General features: G+C 38.0%; 1 protein-coding gene across 5 annotated transcripts in view; it reads right to left on the reverse strand.

The window, feature by feature from the left end:
- Positions 1-20,105, reverse strand: part of ARID4B (AT-rich interaction domain 4B) — a 91,548-nt gene that overhangs the window by 48,877 nt on the left and 22,566 nt on the right. For all 5 annotated transcript variants that reach the window (XM_069852339.1, XM_069852336.1, XM_069852338.1 and 2 more), the window contains exons 3-5: positions 7,882-7,992; positions 4,124-4,189; positions 3,413-3,503 (exon numbers count right to left, since the gene is read on the reverse strand). In XM_069852339.1, the coding sequence (XP_069708440.1) occupies positions 3,413-3,503; positions 4,124-4,189; positions 7,882-7,992 (268 nt within the window). The remainder of the gene's footprint in view (positions 1-3,412; positions 3,504-4,123; positions 4,190-7,881; positions 7,993-20,105) is intronic.

Here is a 20,105-nt window from a genome sequence, read left to right on the forward strand (position 1 = left end):
TCCCCACAGTGCAGTGACCTTGAAAATTTTTGTAGGCATGGAAACACCACCTAGAGTAGACTAAAATATTACATTAAAAGTTTCAGCAATTTCTTAACATGACTCTTCCACCCTTACTCAAATTGTTTCTTCTGTCCATCAACGGTACTGTTGAGCTAAATCCTGTCAGTGTAACTAGAATTCAATCATGTGGTAGAAAACTAAAAATAAGCCAACACTTTCACAAACAAAGTCAAAATAACAGTGTTTGGAAAACGGCTGTCAGCTGGCAAAACATGCCCAGTAAGATTACAATTTTCAGCCATGTCTCCCTTTCAGATAATGAGTGCACTACTCTGTTCTCAACATTTACTAACATAACTAAAAAAATACAGAAAGCAACAAGGTACCTGAAAATTCTGGACTAGCATTTATTTGACATGAAAGTAACTTTTACCTAGTTCTGAGAATTTTTAACTCCAATATAAAATTCAGAACCATTGACAAACGTCCCCTTGTGACCACCATCCCCCAAGTGTGCATTTTATACCACAGTAATTGCCAAACACTGTTTAGTGACAAAATACCAGATACAGATGCACTACTCTCACTTCAAAATTTGTTGAAAAGTCTCAAGAGCAAGAACTACACAAGGAAACACAGAGATTCGGAGCTGCATCTCAAATGGTCAACACATGATTTAAGACCTCCCCTTGGTTAAGTGAAGTTGAAGGCAGCAGGTTCCTAATTCAGTTTGTGTTAATTAACGAAACAATCTCCTTACATAATGAGAGGTTAAAGAAAAAAAAAAACAAAACTCCCCACTTCAAGGGATAAGCTGACTACAACAGAGGTAAACCTATTCAGAGCTAGGTATGTAGCCACATCATGTATCCTACATGGTAATCTCCTTGTGGTCTCTTCCCTGCCAGAAGGATCCTTAATCTTGTTCCGTAACATCAATATATTTCCAAGGAAAAGCTTCACCTCCCTGAACGACACTTACACGGCCAGCATAGCACGTGTAACTGTAACGCACACGACATTCTAATCTAATGGAACATCTTCAAAACAATCTACTGAGCAGACACAGAGAAGTGTAATGCATTTAAAAACAACTATTCTGAAACTGCAAAGAAAATGGGAAAAAAGGCAACTTAATGCAAATAAAAGTACTCTAAATGCTGAGAAAAAGCAATGTAATGACAAAAAAGTACAGGAGGGGATAATACTACTTTTGAACACGCACACATCTGCATTTTAAGTAAAGCAAGTAATCTTATATTTCTTTTCCTCATAGTAAACTCAGAGATAAATGCTAAGAACATCAAACTTTCTAGGGACACATTTATAGTGTAGACATACATAGTGTATAGACAAAATAGTACCTAGTTACTAGGACTGGAATATCTTGAGCTTTTTGAGGAGTTTTTATAGGACAGGCAAATAAATTAAGGACAATTCACGTATTTTTATAAGTGTGCTACACTAATTTTAAAAGGCTGTACCAGTTGGGGGTTTTAATTTCATTTAGTTCCTATCTTCCTTAGTCAGGAAAGTAGTAGCACCAAAAAAAAAGAAACAAACTCATGTAATACTTCTATTCAGACTATATCTTATGAATGTAAAACAGGCAGGGATGCTCTTAAAGAAACCTTGCCTATGCTTTAGTGTCAAGAGTTCTCAAGCAACCCCAAAATGGTTATTCCTCTAAATTCTACATCCAACTGCTGCAGTGGATTAACAATCTTACAAAACAACTTCTGGATAAGTACTACTTCGGATCCTTCACAAAGTTTTTGAACACATCATAGTAATTTTATTTACAAAATCATTAACTACGCAAGTAATTAGATGGTTCGCAAGTGCTAGGACAATATTAGATAACTGCTAGTTAAGATGTGTGCTAAATATGAAACCTAGTAAATGGCAATTCTACCTTGAAGTAGGACTTTCATTCAGACTTGCAAAGTCATCACTATCTGCAAAGATAATTTCAGTTTCTTTCCACTCAGCCTCCTTAAAAAGATTATTCTAATGATCCACTGCTAGAGTCACTTCTCTCTCAAAGTGCATTACACAGCCAGCAGCTGTACTACTTTTACTGATTCTGCAAGGTCAAGATGCTTTTGTCTACTTTTGTCTGGAAAATATGGCTTTCAGTCTCAACTCTTCCTATTTCCCAAGTTCATAATCTACTTTGACTTTCAGACTGCAACTCCATGACATTTACCTTCAAAATGTACTATGCATGGACTCCTATCTTATTCTTCTTGCTGCACTGCTAACTTCATACCTTCTCAGAAGCCTAAACGTATACACGACATAGTTCTAATACTAAATATACCATTTTGTTCTTAAAAGCTCTTGTATCTGATTCACCTCCAAACTAATCACCAAAATGTCTCTTCCAACCTGGTTATTCTATGATTCTATGATAAAGTTAATTCTTGGTTTTATACCTCATGTTTCACCCCATCCTAACCTGGTCACTCCTTTACTCATACGTTCTACTTCTTCAATAAGAAAGCAGATAAATTTTCTGTAACACTTATCTGGAAGGTTTTATCTAAACTTACACCTCTATGCCTTTCTAAAAGCATCTGACCAGAGAAAGTTAGTCCTTCCCTAGCTGTTCCACAGCTCAAAAACACCTAGGTCTTGCTAAGGATCTTTTACGACCTGATCTTTAAGACCCAAATCTTCCACTTACCTGCCAAGCAGAGGAATATGTAGTTTCTCAAGAATCAATGTCTCCTGTAGTACCTTTAAGACTATCAGTGCACAGATGGGATACGTTATCATTCTACAGTTGACCAGTCTGCCTAAGACAGATTCATCTACTCATACATAGCATTAAAGAGTAAACCCATGCATATAAAGCCTTTAAAACAATTAAAAAAAAAAAAAGCTATATTTGCTTGAGGGCATGTAACTTCATCTGAAGTCTGAAATGTCGTATTTGACATTAGGAGGAGAAAAAAAAAAAACACGAAAAGACTTTTTTACAACACAAGCCATGCCTGTTTTTACAGCAGCCATTATCATGGCTAAGTCGGAGAGCAGGGAAAAATAAACATTGTAACTTGAGTTTTAAAAGCACTTCTTTTTTTATGAAGTATGACAGCATACTTGGTTTCAAAATATTTAACAATAGTATATTAAATATCTAAGAAGCAGTTACAGAGCAATTCACATGGTCTTTATTTGAGGTCTAAATTTCACACTGTGAGGGGTACACTTTCTTATTAAAAAAAAAAATTCAGATGTTTAGGTGTTTGGTTTTGTTTTTATTTCTTTGCTTGTTTTACACAAATTTGGAACACCTAAGCATATCCAAAAAAATCCCTCTCACTATGCTTAACACATGTTCAGGTCACAGGCTTACTTTCATGTCATTTATTTTATTCAAATACAAAACTATTTCTCTTACCTACAGTGTACCAACTTGCATCTGTTAGCTTGTTGATAACTGCTTCCTGGTATGTTCCATCTGGATTCTTCACTTCCACAACAGTTCCTACCTAAAATACAAAAACCACTCAGCACTGGAGAGGATCTAAAACAGGCAATGAAGTTAACATTTTTTGTATTTAGCAAACTGACTTAATTTCTGTACTACTTCTATGTTACATACACCATACTCTTCATACCATACTTTTCCAGTTTGCCTTGAATACATTTGTACCCTTCACAACTTCATTCTTTCGCTCCTCTAATATGAGCCAACTAACTGAGCTGATTATTTCCTGCCAGCAGGTGGGGAACAAGAACCAATCTGAGTGATGTCATTCCCTTGTATAAAAGCATACCCATCAAATTCTCCAGCTGAGTTTTCCAAAGCAACAGTGACTGAAAATCAGCTCCAGCCAAAACTTCTCTTAGCTTTAAGGCAAAAAAGAACAAAGGCGCTTGCATCAGCCTGTATGCTGCATCCTCTTTAACTACAAAGGAAAAAGTTAATGTGAAGAGTACACTAACTCTAGCTTTGCAGCATTTCCTCTTATGCTTTGTGATCCTATCCAACCTGTGTAATAAATTGAATTTTCTACTTTCAACTCATACTGAATATACACATCTGTGTCAAATACTGAAAAATAATGCTTTTGAAAGAGTTAGCAGAACATAAAAAAGAAATTATTACCTTTAAAGGACCTTTTATGTGGTCATCCTGCACTTCCACTGTTGAAGAATCATGTCTAAAAGTTACCTAAAAAATATAATTCAACTGACAATCACTTGATACAATTGAGCAGCAGAAGCACATGCAGATGCCAATAGCTTTTCTTTTATTCACATCTTACAGTTAGTCAACATAATCATTCCCCTTGCTGAAAAATGTGTTTCATCCATATATTTTAGAAAAACGAGGAACTAGTTTCTTAGTTGCCAAAACTTTAAAATAAGGTTTACCTTTCAAAATAGAACCATTACCTCTAAAGGAACTGACAAACAACAGTTCACCAACAACATTTAAGAGCTCAAAACTACCTCCGCAGTTAATGATCTGAATTGCACTGCTCTAAATCACACCATGAAAGGAGAGTATCAAGAGTTCTGAACATAAACATTTTTTTTAGAAGTACTTATATTTACCAGACAAATAAAATCATACCTTGTAACCTGAAAGCCAGACAAAAATTCAGGCTAGGAACTACATGAGCAAAGACTACCCCTTCTGAACCCTCAGCCTGATAGACACAGGTATATTCCTCTCTTTTGGGGGATTTACCTAGAAATCAAAAGTTCAGTTTGGATACAAGTAATCTGAAACCTGTAGTCAATATTACCTCATCTGAAATATCCAGTACATCAATTCTGATTTAAAGGCATCTGGTTTTATATACTTTCTGTAATCATCTTAAATGCATTTTACAGTAAAAAGGAAATCTGTTCAAAACCATAAGCCAGCCACAATGCACTATGAAGAAAGGTAAACAAAGCCAATTGCTACATGTATTCCAGAATGGTTTTTATTTTAAAAAAATAGCCTTGGAGCTTTGACTCCTTTTGGTGAGAATTCTTATACCACCAGTTTCCAGTTTTTGCTTCTTGAGATCTTAATAGGTACTCAAAAAAAACAAAACACCAAATTAAAAAAAAACAATGAGAAACCATGGGCCTTTCTTGAAGCTGAGAAAAGCGATGGCAGTATTTGTTAGTGTGGGTTTTAATTCTCATGGTTATTGTTCCTTTCTGTTTCAAGCAAAATATTAAGACATTCAGCACATCATAAACCTGTTTAGACTCAGCTGCAATTTCCCTTTTCTTCACCATCCTAAAAAGATTGTTCTGGTAGGTTTTATACAGCAGAAGCTTCACTAGTTTCTGCTTAATAAAGACCTGCACAGAAAAGTTTTCTCTGAAACTTCCAAGGAGGGTGATGGTGTTTAAGTGTTTTAGGAGACTCTGTCAAAATCAACAGCTCTCTAAGCAAAGCTGTAACAGATCCTATGAAGGTGAAGTTGCCTGCCAGTCTAAGACAGCAAGTCTTGCCTTTTGGTCAAATCCGTGCTGCCATTAACACTTCTCATAAGTCCAGGCAAATCTTAAGCTCTACTGCTTTCAATGACCAAGTGTGTAATGCAGTTACAACACCAATGCCAAATTCTGCACCATGTACTGAACCTGACAGACTGCTAAATTGTGAAATACAGTGCTACTGATACCAAAATGATAATACATAGCACTTTCAGTGAATTTTGAATAAAGTTATTAAACTGCTGATGGAGAAGTTACTATGAAGGTATCCCTCAAAATATTCTAGGAAGCAGAATCCTACAGAAGAAGAAAGCATGTAGGAGACAAAACTAGATGTATTTATTTTACTTGCCTGAAGATTACATATTCCATACTGAAAAAGTTTTGTTGCCATCCTCCTTTCTCAACAGCACATCTAACCTAAATGAGAGCTTCAAACTAAAACTGATGTTATGAAGTTGCCTTTCCCTCTAGTGGCTCTAGGAGACTAGGGCATAAAATACATTGGGGCCACAAGAAATTGTTAAATGTGGAAAGTAAATGCAGCAGGTAAACTACTAACATTCCAAACGAAGTACACCTGATAATAAGAATCTTGGTTAGAGCTAATACTGGGGAAAGTCTGCATGTGCCAGAAAGAGCCAAAAAGGTTCTTAAAGAAAATAAAGGGGTCACTGTTCAGTTCAGGAAATACACATTCCTGGTGGAAGACAGACAATGTAAACAGATATTGTTACTGCACACCCAAACCCCTCAACTACAAATCACATTACTCTACAAAGCAACAACAGCACTGGGGCTTAACCGCCCTAAGCTCTACAGTAAAAGCAAAAACACACACACAAACTTGAACCCATGGGTCTTTAGAAACAGCCTCTACAAACAACTTATAGTATAAGTTCTATTCCATTTTATTTCAAGATCTTTCTGCAAAACACTGCAGTGACAAAACTGGAAGTAATAAATTAATGAGAAAATATTTATCAGTAAAAAACAATCTACAGTACAAGTGGCCATGTAAGAAGGTGGGCTGAAAGCCATTTAAATAGCTGAAAGGAGTTAAGATTTCACTGATCTAGGCACAACACAATTCCTGTATTTAAAACACTGACGCTTAACAGTTTAAATTCCAATACTTAGTCACTTTAAGTAAAATTCTAAGATTTAAAACTTAGTCTTACTCAATGGTAAACTCAATTACTATGCCGTAAAGCACAGACCAGCTGATACTATTAGGAGTCATGACTAATGAACTGAAAAGACCACTAATTTGCTCTAAAAGCTTTTTAAAGATGTCAGATTTAACACTAATATTTTCTGCTTATAGTTTATAGTAATAACAAGTGACAATACCAATAGCCCTTCCCCCTCAGGGCTCTTGGAGATCGCCTACTCTCTTCTTTATACATAACATAAGCAAAAATCAGCCATAGCATGAGGGCAGATTCGAGCAATGCATGACATCATTCATAACAGAGCCTCTTCTAGAACAGGTTATCATCACTCACAATTCACACATTTTCACTTATATTTTCAGTACATATAAGAAAAATATTCTGACATTATAACTCTGTTGCAAAGCAACAACCTAATTTCTTTTTCCTAAGTGCTTTTGTTCCTTGCTCTGTTGTATATCTGTACGAGGTTAAGAGCCAGAGCAGCAAAATAGTACCTGCTCCCAGATTCTAAGTTTTTTAGGGCAACGTTATTGAAGCAGAAATAAGGCCATTTTGCAGCGTAGACTTCTATATAATAAAAACAAGCACAAACATTGTTCTCTTTATTTCTAGAAATGATACTTTAAATTTTCAAGGGTTGTTAAAAGGTATCTCCTGTATTCCCTCTCCACAATTTTCATTTGTGCTGCACGCAGCTTATATTGATTCAGTCAGTCATTAACTAGTCATCATAAAGATTAGGTGAGATCCCCTGCATGCTGTTTTGTAGGAGTCAATACAACAAGCTTTTGTTAGAATCCAGCAGGGTTTCATCTTATTCCTGAAGCGTTATCTAGTCACCACTGCTAAAAGGCAGTGAAGTAAAGAAACATATTAAGCCTACTTTGAGAAGTTTTAGCTATTTTCTCATAACGTTCTCCCATACAAAAGCCTACAGTTGTCATATTTTGATCAATTACCTTAAGGTCAGCCTAGGGCACTGAAGGCCACAAATACCAGACAGAAGCAGACAACAAAGCAGTGAAAGAAACAGAACCTGCTTAACTGCATGGGGCTGGGTGAGGGGGCCCTCCCCTCCCAACAAAAATAAGCTTACTGTCATTTCAAAGACTGCACTGCCAGCCTCCAAGGAAAGGACAGCCTCTTAGCTGCCTTGGGACTATGAAGAAGTTTCATGCTGTGTTATTTTGAACATCGATGGCACGTTTCCCCAAAAAAAATCGTTTGCAGGAAAACCACATACCTTGACTTTGACAAGTCTTTTTGCTGTCTTGATCTTGGCTTCACAGAAGGCTCCTCTGTATTTTGCACTCACATCAGTGCCCACTGTGAGATAGGGAGGCTCATCTATGGCCTGGAACAGAAAAAAACCCCCATTTATTTTAATTACTAAGCACTGACAATATTGCTGTCACTGTCTCTAGCTTTTGTGGACGGAGCATTACAAAACAGCTCCATGAAACTTAACTTGACGGCATATGTATACCACAGCAGTAGAAACACAGAACGCAACACTGAACTGATACAATGACTAACAAAAATACAGAATTGATACCACAGTTGTCTGCAACAAGCACTACGTAAGCCTCCAACCCCTGCACCATCTGAAGACACGGTGGATAGCCAGTTCTGCTACAACAGTGAAGGGCAATCAAGTATTTTAGCTTCTCCTTTAATTCCCTCAAGACCTGATAAGCCTCACAAAGACAACGCTCTTTATTTCCCTCAAATGTTGAAGACTCATTTTTCATTAGTAAGTAGAACAACTGCGAAGAGGAGATTTTTTCACTTTTGAAGAAGTCAGACATTCACCAGGAGAGTACAGTAGGATAACTGCACAATGAAGGTGTGCAGTTCCCCCTTCATAGGTCTCAGAGCTACTATGCGATGCTGAGGTTCCTGCAACTCAGCACCAGGTAAATCCCACTGACTGTTACCAGCTCCAATAAATGAGAAGCAAAGGCATGCTTCAATTCAGAAATTTAAGTTTTACAAAACTTGAAATTGGGAGACATGAGATGCTACAGTGCTAAACTCCACATTAACTACATTTTTGCCCTTGTTCAATTCTACTTCTAATTTTCAGGTAACAATATAATTCAGAGTACCAGAAAACTGTTATCAATACGCACTTGTTAAGATCATCAGAAACATGAATGCTGTAACGAATCTCTCCCTTTTTCTCTTTTTTTATACATGGTGCGTGACTACAGGCAGAGTAGTAGGATATACTACGACCAGGGTAGTAGAGAACACATGTTCATATTCCAGACTTGATAACAATGAAACTCAACTGAGATTAAGGAGGTATCTGTTAAGAGTGCTTCTAAAATTCATTCCCTCCTTGCCTGTCTAAGTGTAAACTTAGTTGCCTTCCAGGCAGGCTGCAATACTTTTCTCTTACTGCACTTGGAAAGATGCTGAAATAGGGACTCAGATGTTGATGAACTTGGCTTTTCCTAATATTCTCAGTAGAGCGTACTAAATAGTGGCTGCTTCAAACAATGTAAACCTGCATAGGGAAAAACAGCAATGCATTCTCTTGCAAAGTCAGTAAAGCTTTTAGAGGGTAGCATCCCTCCTGCTCTCCCCCACACCTTAGTGAAGAAACTCAGCACTACAATGTTAATAGTCTTTCATGCCAAACTTAAAAGTGCAGAGTATTGACATAACTTTTAACAAGAGAGGCAGATGCCAGATGGGTCTACACAGATGCACATAACTAGAATTCTCCTATAAGCAAATACTCCAAGAGTTGGCTGTTTCAGTTATCAGTCTGCGTGTCACACAGTCAAACAAATTACCTCAAAGACCAACTCATAATGTTAAGTTACAGAAAATAAAGAACACTTCCTTCACCGCTACTGAACATTAAATTAAAAAAGGTCTACATTACTGGGAACCAAGGAAATCTGAAGCTCTGGTCTTTCACTGTTTGGAAGTTTATGGCAGAGGAACAGGCGAGTCAATAATCAAACTTCTAAATACAATTTTAAAATCTCAATATGAGTATAATTACAAATATCAGTGTTCACTCTAATACTATTCTGCTTTGCTTTCAAAAGTTTTCCAAAAAGAATACTCATTTGAAGAACATCTGTAAGAACAGATTGCTGTTCCTACAAGAGAAAGTTAATTTCAATCTCTAGCCTCAATCTCCACAAGTAACTTATACAATAGCTAACTCTTTTCACTGGAATTAGTTAATATTTACCATTGTAAACGGAGTAACTTCAAATAGCAAACATATGGACCATTTGCTTACCACTGTAGGTATGTTGACTAAAAATGCAGTGCTGGAGTCATTTTTGAAAGGAAAATTTATGAAATGTGTTTCATGTAACCACCATTATGAATTTTAAAATAACAATGTGAAATCTGCAGTGGATACATGTAGCATTTTTTTCTGTATTATTATGTATATTATTCCATTGAAGGACAAATTACATGGGCTTTTTTCTCCCAAATCACTTAACTGAAATTTTCAAAATACCTCCCCCTCGTTCTGATTGACAGCATCAGCTGAAAGGGATAAATAAAAACAACTAGCAAGATTTGATGCATCATTGAGAAAGCAAACTAGAAAAGTAAACTGTAATCAAAGACTGAAGTCCAGCATTCATTTCAGATAATCCTTACCACAACTTTGTCATTTTCACCAACTCTAAATGAGTCACCTGTTTGCAAGCAGACTTCATTCAATCCCACCAAAATTACACGCACATTAAAAAGAACTATACAGCTGTTTTTACCTGTTACCCCTTCTCTGCTTCGTGCATACATCATTTAATAGACACCCTTACACTTGTGAATGTATCTTGGCCTATTTAATTTTGACCTGCTTTGGAAGGATTTGATTTTATTCTTTCTTTGCTTTTCAGTGCAGATTATCAGAAAAAAATAGTATGGTAAAAATGCAGTTAAAGTCTGAGAACATGATTCAGCAATCTTGGAAAAGGCATCACAAGCACACTGAAGTTATCTTAACAAGAAGCACAGCAATAATGTTTAAGGGAAAGGTGGAGACATAACACTGGACTATCCTACAATAAAAAGCTCTAAGCTTCGCACAATCATTAAACACTTCATTCTGAGATAACTCCACTAGTTTCATACATCCCTGTCATCAAATCTCTGGGCTGCAGTCTCAACGTTCATTTTATTTTAAGACACATGGTAAACTGAATTTGCATTTACATTTTATATCTCAACATTGTCTTGTGCACTTCATAATTTGTAGGTAAGAATCATCGTTTCAGCAGCCTATCACAGAACCATCAATAAGCTAATGCTCAGCAGAACAACTGAAAGGTACATTCAGCACCCACCATCACTTATTTATGAGACCATGAACTTTGCTCATTCAGAGCATTTTCAATATACACCCCAGGTTTCCTCTCTCTCAATGCTTCAGTGGCTCTACAGTCTCTTGAAACATCTTTCAGTTCACACAAGAAGGAAGAAGAAAGGCAAAAGCGAAGCCAGTGACAGTCTCTAGATTTGCCTTCTTTCTTAAACTGTTGGCAGAAGCCTGGAATCCACCCCCCAGCCAGCCGCTTACATGCAGGATCACTATTTTGTTTGCATTAATGACTGAGGCCAGGCTAGCAGAAGGGGAACAGGCTCTGCCTGCCCCGGACATCCTTCTCCACAGGGAAACCGATGGAGGGCTGCATCAGGGGCCTCGCTCCCTGCAGACAGGCTGGGAGGCACAGATGGGCTCTTGCAGACAGAGTGGGGTGAGCCCCCGATACGAGTAGTTACTATTACAAAAAGTGCAATAACTTCGATTTAGGGTCAAATAGAGTGAAGTTTTGTTTTACCTAAGTACTCATATTTTTTGAAAGTTAGACAGAACGTTCCCCTGAGAGTATGTTTTCTTTAAAACAGTATTTTTCCAGCTGCTGTTCATTCTTTGGAGATGATAACGGCTTGTGTTCAGATCTGTGCTGAACAGACACGTCCTCTATAATCACCTCTGCTTGCAGCCCCTCCCTATCTCCATCGCAAGGTCAGGCAGCGCTGGAGCCAGCTCCAAATCAGTAAGAGCTTCCACTGTTGTGAAGTCCGTAACAACATTAAAATCAGACCTTGGAAAGCAATGAAATATGCATAAGATTTCTGGGAAAACTGATCCATGTGCATGTTAAGTGGGAAATGCATCTTGCCCCAGCTGCTGTCCGGCTGCCTCGCGTTTCCCGGCCCCGAGGAAGGATGCCGCTTTCCAGAGGTAGCCCTGGAGAGCTCGGTGCCGGCAGCCCCGGGGGCTCCGCGGGCGCTTTAAGGGGAGGCGCCGCGCCCGCGAAGCTGCCAGAAGTTTCTGGCTCCGGATCCAGCGCTGCCCGCGGGCGCCCGGCAGATTAAGCGCGGATCGCCGCGAAACTAAATTTGTCCCCTTAAGGCGATTGCCGGGCAAAGCCGCACGCAGGGCTGAGGGAGCCGAGGCTCCAGCCGCAGCAGAAACCCGCCGCAGCGACCCCCGGGCTCCTCGCAGCGAGAGGGAACAGAAAGGAAAGGGCTGCCTGCGCCTCTGCGCCTTCTCTTAGGAGAGACAAACTCGCGGGCACCCGCAGTCACAGAATCGGGGAATAGCTGGGGTTGAAAGGGGCCTTAAAGGTCATCCAGTTCCAACCCCGCTGCCATGGGCAGGGACACCTCCCACCAGCCCAGGCTGCCCAAGGCCCCATCCAACCCAGCCTTGAACACCCCCAGGGATGGGGCAGCCACAGCTTCCCTGGGCAACCTGTGCCAGTGCCTCACCACCCCTACAGTGAAGAATTCCCTCCTTATGCCTAGTCTAAATCTACCCCTCTCCAATTTATAGCCATTCTCCCTCATCCTATCACTACAAACCTTTGTAAACAGTCCCTCCCCAGCTTTCCTGTAGCCCTTTTCAGGTACTGGAAGATCACTGTAAGGTCTCCTCGGAGCCTTCTCTTCTCCAGGCTGAACAACCGCAACTCTTTCAGCCTGTCCTCATATTGGAGGTGCTCCAGCCCTCTGATCATCTTTGTAGCCCTCCTCTGGACCCGTTCCAACAGTTCCATATCCTTGTCACGTTGAGGATTCCAGAACTGGACACAATACCGCAAATGAGGTTTCACAAGAGAGGAATAGAGGGACAGAATCCCCTCCCTCACCCTGCTAGCCACACTTCTTCTGACACATCATTGGCCTTCTGGGCTGCAAGCGCACATAGCAGGCTCATGTCGAGCTTCTCATCGACCAGCACCCCCAAGTCCTTCTCCACAGGGCTGTTCTCATTCACATCACCCCACATCCTGCATTGAAACCACAGGCTGCCCTGAGCCAGGTGTAGGACCTTGCACTTGGCCTTGTTGAACCTCATGAGGTTCTCACAGGCCCACTTCTCCAGCCTGTCCAGGTGTGTCTGGATGACATCCAATCGTTCTGGTGTGGCAACTGCACCACTCAGCTTGGTGTCATCAGTACTACTACTACTGCTTAATTTTCATTCATTAATGGCAATGGGATATGTAGATTTGATACGAGAAGTACTTACTATTAGAAAAAGTGGAATATTTTGGTTGAAGCTAAACTAGAGTTAAGTTTCATCTAAGTTACACAGAATGTCCCCTCTGACAGCCTGTTTTCTTTCTCTGATAGCATGCTTTCTTCACTATCTCGACTCACAACTGCTGTGCACGGACAGGGCTTCCTATATGCAGCTGAAAAGCTGGTTTACCACTCAAAGAAGGAGCGGTCTCCAGGTGACCAGTCAGCGACTGCCACCAATTCAGGGGCTGGATTTTCTTTGGCAAGCAAAGCGAGCGGCTGGCAGAGTTCCACTCCAGCCTTTGAGTCAATTATACTTGGAGGACTGATAAATGGCTAGATGCCCACATCATAAAACAACCTGCACATCTTCTGAATTTCGACATTTACATTGGTATTAATAGTTCTCATCTTCCAAGTGCGGGGAGGAAACACACAGAACCCTCCAGCACAATTTGGAATAAACATTTTAACGTTTCCATCTAAAATGGTAGCATGACACTTTTACATACCTTTTAAGGCTGTTAAAGAGGTCCATGTTCGAGTTTTTCTAGACATTTAGATATTTTCCATCTATGTGGGATTAAATCATCCTCACACCTCCTCTTTCAACTGTGCTGCATTACTATATTCAATTTCCTTTGTAAAGTCTGTCATGCCATACCACAGCTGATAAAATTGCTTTACATTGCTCTTTGGGTATGAGCATGCCTAATACAGTGTGTGAATATATTTCTATCTCCTAATCTGTATTCCTCTGCACCACACACAGGATGTTCCAAGTAAACCACATGAAAACAAGATTAAGCATTCAATCTAGAAACATAGCAGAGATGCTCAGTAGGAAAGCCTGCAGGACCGCTTTCAGATTAATATGCAAAGAGAAAACTGGGCTGCACCTTCCTTTTGTCTCTCATACATACCAAGTTTGAAAAGCCAGGAATTCAGCTTGCATTAAACATTCAAAATTCAGTGTTTATCTACTCTACAAGACTCTTTAGTAAAGAAACTAGTGAAACGTTTTCAAGAAGCCCCCCAAAAGCCACCCCAACACCACAACTATTGAAAGGAAAGTCTGGTTTTAGTTTCTAAATGGAAATTTAACATCTGTTTATTTTTAATACCCAAGGTTCAGAAAAAGCTTATTAAAGATTCAAGACCCTCTCCCACACACACACTACCAGGAATCCAATGTAATTACTAAGTTTTAAACATCGTAAGGCTCAACGGTGGCAAAACTTGCTTCTATCATGTACAGTAATTTGAAGTTATCTTTCCAAAGGAAGTGTTTTCTCATGGTTTCAACATCTGTAATTTTAAGATGGAAGCTCCCACTTTGCAAGCAGAATCGTAAGATATACACTTGACTGTTCCAATTATTCATCCTTAGTCCCACAAATTAGTGGAAATACCACCAATGATACCCCACCACTAAAACCCAAGACCCAGCCAGATCCTGAAGTCTTCTAATGAAAGGCAAAAGTTTCATATAGCCAGTTAACTTAAACTCACTTGAGGATGAAATGGATCAGCAGCCACCCCCCAAAACCATTCAGCAGGGTTTTGGAAACTTTTGGGGCAATGAAGGCTTGACAAGACTCAGTTTTCAAAACCAGCATCATGTTTTGGAAAACAACGGTAAATTCAGCATCTCCTAGACAAGTTCTGAAAAACTGTTTCCCAGAAAGCAGGTGAAAGCAAACAAACAAAAAAGATTAAAAAAAACCCTTCTCCCCAATTATTACAATATTTAACTGAAATAAAGATTGTCACCTTAAATATTTTCAAACTGCAGTAAGATCCACAGAATAGCAGGGATCTTCCCAGACACTGTAGAATCAATCTCTTAATAAAAAAAAATTACAGAGTCTATCCAAGAGTGCAAGATTTTGCATACAGCTCAACCTGCCGTGGTTAGGACACACTACAGTAATAGCAGACATCTTCAGAAAATAAATACTTCTTTAGCACATTTAATGTACTCAGTCTGGCAGATAATATATTCATAGTTATTTCAAATACATTCCTTATGTATTATATTTTCACAGTGACAATCAGGAGAAACTTCTAAAACCTTTCTACAAACCTTATGTTACTGAGGCACCACGTAACTCCTCAGAGAGAAATGCAACATTAGAAACGAAGATTGAAGCCCAGCAGATAAAGAACTCCTTTAAAAAAGTAAATCCATTGCCCTACCTTCTAGCTCCCCCCAAAAAACACTGCAACAGGAGGAATTTTTCTGGAAAGTGCAATTGCAAACTACAACAGAGAATGAAGGGCAGTGATGTTTTTCATATGAAAAGGCTATTACATGAAAGCCTAAGAGCAATACTGTGCTTTGGGCACATTTTCTCATGGCTGAAAAATCAGATTTGATTTCTTTTGTTTTAATACAGCTGCACATTTCAGAGAAAGGCAAAACAAATAATTCTGAAACTTCTGAAGGGAAGTGGTTTAACGTTACCAATATTTTTCCCACAAATAAAAATTACAGGAGGAACATCATGATCAAACTGAAAATTTTGAAATAAAAAGGGAGGGAGCCTTCTTGTAATACAGCCTATTTCAAGTTTCAATTTAAAATCTACATAATGTTTCAAGTAACACCTCACCAGTCTTAAAGACAAACATTATGCAGCATATAATGGTGGCAAAAAGGGGTTTTTCCCTTCTGTCTCTCTCTCTTGCCCTCACCACTCCGAAGGTGGAAGTTACCAGAATCTAGTGGACAGAAGTATGGAAGTAGTGAACCAACATCTGACAGCTTTAGTGTTCTCTTCAGGTGCAAAGGGGATATTTTCTTTATTACAGAAGACTTGGATCACTTCAGTGCCTTACTTATTTAAAGTTCTTAAGGACTTTAAAAGGTGCAAAAGCCAATTTCCCTCTCTGAATAAAAATGAGCTAGGTGGAAAAGATTTACAGGTTCTAAGATCATGAAGGACCAAGTGACGCAAAACAAGAGGTTCAATTCTGTAGCCACAAGTAATACTTCCTTTATTTAATGTACCTGTTTTAAGTGCAAAATGGATTTTCATTTCTTTTACTTGTCTGTGTAAAGCTGAATTTTTATAGAACCTGTAACCCCATTACTTTTTCTCTAATTTTTGGTTTTGGAACTATGCTAAATTGATGGATACAGAATTACAAAAATATTTCAACCCTACTTTACTCAGAAAATGACAGAGATTTCCAAGAAAGAGATTTAAAAGTCTATCCAAATCACTGTCAAAAACCAACTTGATTCTCCATCAGAAGTTTGCTGAGTAGTGTCATTTCCAAACATGCAAACTGTAATTATCTAATTTCCTACTCAAAACAGCAAATCCAGAAAGGCTACTATGCTTAAAAAAAATTACAGTATTCAGATATGTTTTCATCTTACCACAATGAATAGAAAAAACTGAATTCTGTTCCTAATTTGGTCACAGATTTCCTGCAGAATGATGCAACCCACAGGCAAGTACTAACTTTCAAGTCTGCAGAATGGGGCTAATGCAGATCTTAAGCTAAAGCAAGTAGGTATTTGATGTTTCTCTAGTACTTAATACCTAAAGGATGGAAATATGTATTCTTTCTATCAGAACAGCATTATCATGCTATATTTTTTTTTCCATCAAACACTCCAGAACCACCGACCAGTCTCTCTAAAAATAATGCCAGTTCTCTACAGTTCTTTCCGTAGGTCGCTTCTTTTGTTCTGCATTGCTGAAAGACCATGTGAAGGACATACATTTTGAATGAATCCTCTTGCTTTTTATCCCAGTGAATATAAAATGTTTTTTGAATTCAACCATTGCCATGGCTATTGCCAATTTTTCTATGAGGTTTAACCAAAGAGTCGAATTGTTTAGCTTTACAGTTTAGTACACAGTACAGTTTGCACATGGTGCAAACTTTATTAATTTTGGTCAATCTTTTTCTGTGTGTTCCAAGCGAAGTCTGAATATTACGTTTCTACATGTTTACAGATAAAAGAAAGGAATACTTAATTTGAAATAAGGAGCTTCTCAATGAAGACTTCCCTTTTTTGTCACAGATATTTGAAAGACTTCCTTCAGATCTCATGTGTTTAGTGCAAGAACCAAAACGTGTTCAAGTACGAAGAATTTCAAGTCAAAAAAAAGGAAGCGATCAATAATGTGCTTTTTAGATGAGAAAATAACTTAGTAAAAAGGATGTCCTTGACACCTGTTTTGCACTTGAAAATAAGTTAGATTAAATGCTTGCCTTGATAAACACTTTTTTTTTAAAAAAAAAAAAAAACTAAAAGCTTGAGGTACTGCTTAGGAGCATTATTTAAATTACTAGGTCTGGATAACTTGCCTTAGTTATTAAAACGTGCCACAATTCTGTCTAGATTTGCTGCTTACACTATGAAAGACTTGGGATGTTTCGAAGGACTGAAAAGAATGATATGATAATGATATGCTTGTGTTCCAAATGGACTGGAACAAAGATTATTTGATAGTTTAATCAAACAAACCAGTCCAGGCTGTTCCTGAGCAAAATAATGAAGTTACTAATAAAGGACTATGTAAGTCTGAAAAATCAACAACGAAATCTCAAGAGAAAAAAAACAACCCACTGTTTCTAAACAATTTGATAATTTTGTGGCAACATTTCTCATTCCAGTCAAAGATAATTTAATGATTGTTTTCTTTTTAACAAGTTAGTTTTAAAAAAAATAATCAATGCAACAGTACACAGAACAGGAAAATTTATATATGTGAAAGGAATCATTTGTATTCTATGGCAAACCTCTTCTAGATAACTAATAAAAATAATGTCATTTTGGTTGACAGAAAAAATTAACTATATTTTTAGATATTAAAACTGATAGCAAGAACAGGAATGGTGAACAGTAATTAAAACCAGATCATTATCTAAGAATGTTGGGTATTCTTCACTCTTAACCATAGCATACTAAGATTCTGTTTATTATAATCTATTTTTAAAAACTATTTTCTATTGCGTAAACTTAAGAAGCAAATTCATACCAAGCTGAGACACTGAACCTTAAACCAAAACTGAAACCAAAACCAACCATAAACCATGGCTGCCTTTTCCACAAAAAAACCCCCAAAAACCAAAAAAAACCACAAAAAAAGCCCCCAAAAAACAAAAGAAAACTTCTTGCTTTGGTTTACTTCCATACTTAGTACAACACTTTCTAAACTAATTATTGGAAAGGAAAAGGAGAGGATTTATTTTTATTCCTAAACTAGAAGAGAAATGGGAAGCTGAAGGGATGACCTAGTAATTCAGCATGCCTCCAGCAGAACGATATTTATCAAACACTGACCCAAGTCAATTCACTAATTACAACTATGATAGTCTTATAATGCTTAACTATATATTGATAAAATTATATTCTGAAATTCTAAGTACTTACTTTAAGATGTTATCCTGTATATTTGTATGAAATCATGACTGTAGCTGATCTGTATTTTAATGTGATGGACTTGAATATCACATAAAAATATAACAGAATAACACATGAAATTATGTAATTACTCTGGTTTTTTAAAAAAAAGAAAATCATGTGTAGCCTTTGGATTTGCTTTTTTGCTGCTGTTGCTAACTAGAGGAACAATGGGGGAGTACCAAAAGAAATGAATGTCAAAGCAAAGCTACATGCAATTGTCAACCAATATGAAACAAAAGAATGTAAATACAAAACAAAGTAAAAATAAAGCATTTTCCTTATTGACTACGAATTAATCCCTATTGAAGACAGATTATTGTAACTACACATCAAAACCACGTACAAATCCAAGCATTCAGGAAATAAGAAAATGTGCACTGTGGTTCTAGAGACAGTGTGTTTATGGCAGACAGCCAACTGTACACAAGAGTCTAACGAAAGCACGGTAGTATGGAATGGCTAATGCCATACAGCAAACAAGGAAATTTTAGATGGGGGGGTGCATTATAAACTCTGCCATGCTCCCTCAACTACTGCCTAGTCATTCAGTGTAAAATTGCTGGCCAGGGACAAGACATTCAGAAAGAACTATGAACACGAGTTTAGAAAATATCTACAAAAAGACTGAAATAACTTAACTAAGCACTTTATCAAAGATTCAATTAGGATGAATAAGATTCCTGGGAAAAACAAAAACTTAATTACACATAAAAGGTTATCAAGGCCATTCCTCTTGGTTGGATCATTTTAGCTGCATTATTCATAACAGATGCTTGTCATCTATTCTTAAATTCAGGAGTGAATATTACACACAATCTGCACGCAACGTATTCTAGTGCTTACAACATATTCCATAATATCTCCTATAAATATTCCTTGCTGCTCTTATTTCTGGCCTTATCAATATTGCACATGAAGACTGTGCTTCTCCTTTGCCACCTTCAAGACATGCAGTCTTTAAGAGTAATCTCATCTCTAAAACGGGGAAAAACCCGAACTCCAAAATAAGTTATTACCTAGAGGCCATATTTTTAAGACACCCTATATTTCTAATTGTTTTTCCCTTGAGTTTGATTTCATTACCTCACATATTTCTTCAAACCGGTGCCCCAAAATGGGCACAAGTACAGCCTTATTGACTGCAAGAGAACCAAACAGATTATTTCACGTAATTTTCAAATAATACTTTAGCACTCCAGCACAACATTTGCCTTCTGGCACAACTATGACATTGCCTCGTGTTCCATTTATTTTTTGGCTATTTTTCCCTACTAACTGCCCCCCAGAGGAGAAGGAAATAGCAGGCAACATGTTCCAGTTTCAATAGTAGTGAACTGTTAATGTGGCACATACCATACCATGAAAATCTAGCACGTGTGCTGACTGCTGATGGCTCCCCAGCTTAGCCTGCTGGCTGTCTTCAATCTCAGATGCTAAAACCTTAGATTAAAAGGCAGCTTGTGCACAGTTCTTGATTCTATGTCCTGGCAATCTTGACTTACTGAATAAAGCACCCAGCT

The sequence above is a fragment of the Phaenicophaeus curvirostris genome, chromosome 2, assembly GCF_032191515.1.
Source record: "Phaenicophaeus curvirostris isolate KB17595 chromosome 2, BPBGC_Pcur_1.0, whole genome shotgun sequence".
NCBI lineage: Eukaryota > Metazoa > Chordata > Aves > Cuculiformes > Cuculidae > Phaenicophaeus > Phaenicophaeus curvirostris.